Below are 6040 nucleotides of genomic sequence, written 5' to 3'. Positions count from 1 at the left end.
AGAAATGGAGGATGCTAACAGATTTGAAAGTGGTGAACAGAGTAATCCAACCAACGGGTCCGTTACAGCCTGGAATTCCTTTGTCTTCTTTACCACCTAAGGCATGGCCTATGATAATAATTGGTTTAAGACTGCTTTTTTAATATCCCCTTGCAAGAGCAGGATAATGAAAATTTTGTCTTTACAGTACCCACATATAATAATGCACAATCTGTAAAAAGATATCAGTGGAAAGTTCTTCCACAAGGACTGTTAAATGATCCAACTTTATGTCAATATTTTATGCAACAACAGTTAGACATAATTCATTGGCAATTTCCTCAATCCATTTTTTTTTACCATGGATGATATTTTGTTGGCCAACTTGGATGCAGATACCCTAGAGAAAATGTTTGGTGAAACAAAAAGAATTTTACCTTGTTGGAGTTTGCAGGTTGCTTCTGAAAAAAAAAAAAAAAAAAAAAAAAAAAAAAAAAAAAAACAAAAAAAAAAAAAAAACAAAAACAAAAAAAAAACCAAAAAAACAAAAAAACAAAAAAAACAAAAAACAGAGATGAGGTTCTATCCACTATCTAGGTTATGAAATAAGTCAACAAAAAAGTCAACTGTGGGGAGCCGACAGAAAGTGTCTATCATCCTTGCAGCCATCTTGAGCCATATACCCTGACAAGAGACTTGTTTACAATAGCCTACAATAGCTGAGCACACTCTGATAACATCTTGTTTTAGACACCCAGGATTTTCCCTTGGGTGTGTGAGACTTAATGGTGTGACTTAAAGGTATGATTTAGAGATAAGACCTAAGGGTTTGACTTAAAGGTGTTGCCTAAAGGCATGGCTTAGAAGTGAGACATATAAAAGACGAGAGGCAGACAGGAGAAATTATTAGACTTTAGACACTCAAGACTTGGAAAGAGAACTAGGGAGTAGGCACTTGAGACTCGAGACAGGCAACTAAAATTAAGCACTTGGCACTTGGAAAAAGACTAGTGACTGGGAAGGAGACTAGCAACTTGGTACTAGGAACTAGGGACTAGGAACTAGGGACTGTGAACTAGGGACTTGGAGAGAAGAAGAGAGACTAAAGAATAAACAGGATTGAATCACACTGTCTGGTCTTCATTCTTCGCTTCTGTCCTCACTCTCTCCCTTGCTGAACCCCAACCCACGGACCAGAGCAGCTTGGGGCAGTGAGGGCTCTAACAATTTAGCCCCCAAGGCTTTTGGTAGTGCGGCTTGCAACATTTTTGGTGCCCAACGTGGGGCAGAGAGGTCTTCGACAGTCAACCACCACAGAAGATACAGATCAGAAGAGATCAGTTGTGAAGTCTTAATGATTTTTCAAAAATTAATGGGAGATATTAATTGGATACAGTTAAGTAATTTGTTTCAAACATTATAAGGAGTTTTCAGACTTAAGACAGTCCATGACAGCTAACAAAGGAAGTAGAGAAAGGGTTAACTTTAGTAGAAAAGAGACTCCAAGACGCTAATTTGGATTGCATAGACCCCAAACTGGACTATATTTTAGTTATTTTGCCTTCTACTTATTCTCCTAGTGGGCTCATTATGCAAAGGGAAGATGGTATTTTATGAATCCTCTTAGCATGCAAAGTAGCTGTTAAGAATAAAAGAAAAAAGAATTAAAGAACAAAAAGAAGCATTTACCAAAAGCTACATTTGGCACCTAATGTGGCAGGCCGTTTGAAGGAAAAAGGAACATTGGAAGACGTGTGTCCACCATTGTGGCTAGGCAGAATGGGAGGCTTGATTTCAAGTACAATGGAGCACAGAGTAAGATGCTGGGACAAGTAGTTGTAGGACAGAGAGAGTATTAGGATTGGAGAGTAGGTAGAGGTAAGGTCCTGGAGACAAAAGAGTACAGTCAGAGAAGAAGACTGAAGAAGGCTAGAAAGAAGACGAGATTTTTGAAGAGTGAAAATAGAAGACAGTTGAAAGTGAATTGGGCTAGCAGACTGAGAAGACAGTTAGTGACAGTTGAGCCAGAAGAAGCTGAGCAGAGCCAGAGAAAATGTTGGGAGGAGACAGACAAAAGAAAAACCCACAAAGTATGGATAAGAATATAAAGGAAAAGACAGGAAGCAAAATGCAACATTTGCAAAAGAAAAAAAAGCTACAATCCCCTATGGTTTCTGCCTCAGCTTCTGACATGACTGTCTTGTGATGGACAGTGACTATTAGTGTAAACTGAAACCAAGTCTTCCCTCCCCAGTCACTGTTGATCCAAATGTTCCTGTCATGGGGAGATATCGCCTCTTCCATTTCTTTTTCATTTCTGCCTTCCTTTCCTCTTCCCCGCCCCACCCTCTCCCTTCTCATGAAGTTGGAATCTTAGTGTTCCTCTTTGACCCTCCTTTCATCTCTGTACATTTTGATTCCCATTATTTGCTTTGGGGATTAAGTCAGCATCTTTTAAAACTCGTTATTAGGGTGTGTACATGGGGTTGGGGGAGATGCCACAGAGAGCATCTAGAGAGGTCAAAGGACAACATCTGGGATTCCGTTCTCATCTTCCTCCTTGCTGATGCAGGGTCTCCCTTGCTGTTTCTGCTACACTACATATTCCAGGATAGCTGGCCAGGAAGCTTCCAGGCATAAACCAGCACCTTCAACTTACAAAACCCTTAATTGGATAACAAGTTACCTTCTGCAGTATACAGATGCGGCACATTTCATCTCATCTCTCTCCCTTCCCCTCTGTAGTATCTTTGCCATGGATAGCATGTTTATATGTTTTATACTCGTGAACACAGACTTGTAATTGGTGTTTTATGTATTGGTTTTCAGGCACACAGACAAAAATAAAAGGACTTACAACCGGAAGCACACTAGCACTTTTGCCATGTTGTTACTGTGCCCTGTGCTCGTTTCTTCTGTGGCTTTGAGTTAACTGGCTAGCATCACTTCATTTCAGCATGGAGAACTCCGTCTACTGTGCCGTGTATGCCAAGTCCTCTGATAATGATTCCCTTCAACTTTTATCTGGAAATGAACTGCTTTCTATTTAATTCCTGAAGGATAATTTTTTTCTTAACAAAGAAAATGTGGATGATGTTCTTCAGGATTTTCATGTGTTATCCTGTTGTCTTCCGGTCTCTATGGTCTCTGATGGGAAATTAATTGTTAAATCTCTGCATGGTCTACGTGTGTGTAAAGGGTGAATGAATGCTCTTCACTGTTTTTCAAATTCTCACTGCAGTCCCCTCTGTCTTCAGTGTCCCCAAGAACCATCTGTGGCTCACTGAGGTCCCTAATCCCTCTGGGAGCACAAGTCTCAGTGGGCTCTCTGGGTGCTGCGAGAGATGGCAAGGTTCTGACCTCGGACCTGTCAGGGCTAAAGCTTCCTCCTCAGATCCGGCCTCCGCCTTGCAGATCCCCCTCCCAGGAAGTCCTCCCCCTCCTCCTCAGATTGGTCCGACCTCCCTGGAGTGGATCTGCCTCCTCAGAGTGTTCCCCTCCTGCTCAGAGTGGAAGCCTCCTGCCTGGAGTGGATCTTCCTCCTCCTCCTCCTCCTCCTCCTCTTCCTCCTCCTCCTCCTCCTCCTCCTCCTCCTCCTCCTCCTCCTCTTCTTCTTCTTCCTCCTCTTCCTCCTCCTCCTCCTCCTCCTCCTCCTCCTCCTCCTCCTCCTCTTCTTCTTCTTCCTCCTCTTCCTCCTCCTCCTCCTCCTCTTCGTTGCTCCGCCTCCTCCCCCGCCTCCTCCCCGGCCCAGCCTCCTTCCCCCTCCCCCGCCTCCTTCTCCGCCTCCTCCGTCTCCTCCTTCACCTCCTCCTCTTCTTCCTCCTCCTCCTCAGAATGTGCCCTCGAGAGTTGCTGCTCCTCACAGCTCCCCCTCCACCTCAGAGTGGGTCCTCTTCTGAGTTGCTTTCCTTCCTCAGAGCTCCTCCTCCTCCCGTTCCTGCGAGGCTCCAGACACCTCTTGCCTCTCCTCGGCTGAGTTTCAGAACGCACCGGTAAAGGGTTGCAGGTCTACCCATTCCCTACTCAAGGGATGCGAGGCGGGCCCCCACCCTAACCCCTGAGCTGGGGCTACCTTGGCACTGGAGCGTAGCAGCCCCTCCCCTCTGGGCGGGGCTGGAGTGGGCAGAGGGGAACCCTGGGGCCTGAAAGTAAACTGTTTTCGGTTGTTCCAGGCGGAGGCTAAGATGCTAGAACCACCTAGAGTCTGTTAGAGGGCAGGTTTTGGAGGGCTCATCCCGAAAGTCACAGAGCCCGGGAACCTGCCTTTAGGCCTCAGGGCTGAGGATCTCTGTCCTACAGTGAGCAGGGTGCAGCCTGACCCTGGACCTTTGCATAACTTGCCCTTTGGAGTGTTTTCTGGGCTTAGTGGGGACAGGCAGTACCTAAGCAAACCAGACCTCTCTCCCAAGATTCTGCTTCTTGCCCTTTGGGGCTCAGCGAAGGTGGGGAAGGAAGGACAGGGATGGTGAGTAGACCCTGGGCCTCACTAGCCCTGTTTGCACTCTCTGGAGCTGGGATGTTGTTGTCAGTGATTGGCTGTCTTAGAAGACCCACCCCCATTTAATTAGGGGAAAAAAAAACTAAAAGAAATTGTATACTGAACTGGGCACAAAAATCCCAGCACTGTCTACATAGTGAATTCCAAAACACCAGAGCTATATAGTGAGACTCAGTCTTAAAACAAACAGAAAGGGAGAGAGAGAGGGAGGAAGAAAAGAAGGAAGGAAGAAATGAACAAATGAACGAATGATTGGAAAGGGGGGGAATTTTTACATTGAACATACAAGGAATTTCACGGTAAATGCCCACGGACCATCAACTAGAATGTACGGTATCGTGGTTATGCACCCAGCAGCCCTCCGTCCCGGTTCTTGTGGTTGTCAGGACAGCAGCAGACACTGGCGTATTCTCTGTGTAACAGGCAAGCATTCCTCGCACCAACTAAGAGTCCTATGATTCTTGCCTACCTTAACTAACAGACTGTCCTAGAGATTTGGTTTCCTTGCCAACCGTTGGTTTTGTGGTTTTGAGCCAGATTTCATACGTAGCTCAGGCTGGCCTCGAACTTGATGCAAACCTGCTGCCGCAGCCTCCCAAAGGCTGGGATTACAAGGAAGCCACCATGTGTTATCTGGCTCTGCAGTCTTGAAAGTATTACTGCCTCCCAGCTCTGAAGGTGTGAAGGGTTGGAGGGTATTCCTGTGGGGAGTGTCTGCAGGGTCTAGAAAGAGTTGGCTCCCGAGGAGGAGGGCAAAGCAGCTGCCCATCAGTTTAGCTTGATCCTAAGGACAGACATCGAGTGTGCAAACAAGACTTCAAAGAACAAAATGCTTTGGAGTAATTCTAACGGGACAAAATGTTTCAAGAGAAAGTGAATGGAATGTTTTCCAAAAGCCTCAGCGGACCTTGTTGTCACTGACTAAAGTGGGTCACCAGCCTCTGTGCTCTGTGTTAGGCCTTTATACTGCTAGCTTGCCCGGATTGAGCCTGCCGGTTCCATGTGTGGTTTCTAAGCTCTGGGGCACAGTTGGCAAGTTCAGGCTGGTGATGGATTAGAGGTTATATGGCTTTGAGACGGTTGGGTCCAAGTACATTTTTTACTCAGCTACAAACCACCGACCTCTCATCCTATTGAGCTGTCTGAGGGGAAGAGAAGAGACATGCCCTGGGAGATTTGTCTCCACTGTCAGAAATGCTGCTCAAAGGGCAGGGTCATCTTTTTCTTCACAGAAGATACAGTTGAGGGGGATGTGGCAGTTAGCGTCTTGAGCAGTTTGTGCTGCTGCCTATGTTCTGACAGACTGTGAGAAGGCAACTCTTGGCGGGGGATAGAGGAGGGGCACTCAACGGAAGACTGTGGTCCTACTAAGTGGGCAGAAGAGGGTCATTTCAGTGGTTGTGCTGGGAAGTTTCTGGTGCTCTCACAAGGGTACTTGCATAGAAATGGATTGTCAAAAGGGAAGTGTCCCTATTTCTAAGATAGAAATCGGCTTTTCTGCCCCTTCACTGTCAGAGCTCTCCTGGATATAGTCTCTTTTTGCGGGGAGGGGCCAGGGAGCAT

General features: G+C 46.2%; 1 protein-coding gene across 3 annotated transcripts in view; it reads left to right on the top strand.

Moving 5' to 3' along the window:
- The first annotated feature begins 3780 nt into the window (after positions 1-3780).
- Positions 3781-6040, top strand: part of LOC117718815 (cytochrome P450 2D4) — an 11022-nt gene continuing 8762 nt past the window's right edge. Inside the window, exon 1 of one of the 3 annotated variants that reach the window (XM_034516733.1) lies at positions 3781-3971. Coding sequence is in view for 1 of the 3 variants with exons in the window: in XM_034516732.2 (XP_034372623.1) it covers positions 4442-4444 (3 nt within the window). In the remaining 2 variants the exon portion in view is untranslated. Of the gene's footprint in view, positions 3972-4152; positions 4445-6040 lie in introns of those variants that run through there. The other 2 variants (XR_013103386.1, XM_034516732.2) reach the window with 2 other exon arrangements.

Source organism: Arvicanthis niloticus, chromosome 13 (genome assembly GCF_011762505.2).
Source record: "Arvicanthis niloticus isolate mArvNil1 chromosome 13, mArvNil1.pat.X, whole genome shotgun sequence".
Lineage (NCBI taxonomy): Eukaryota > Metazoa > Chordata > Mammalia > Rodentia > Muridae > Arvicanthis > Arvicanthis niloticus.
Note: the sequence above shows the minus strand (reverse complement) of the source record. Positions and strands in the feature narration are given on the sequence as shown.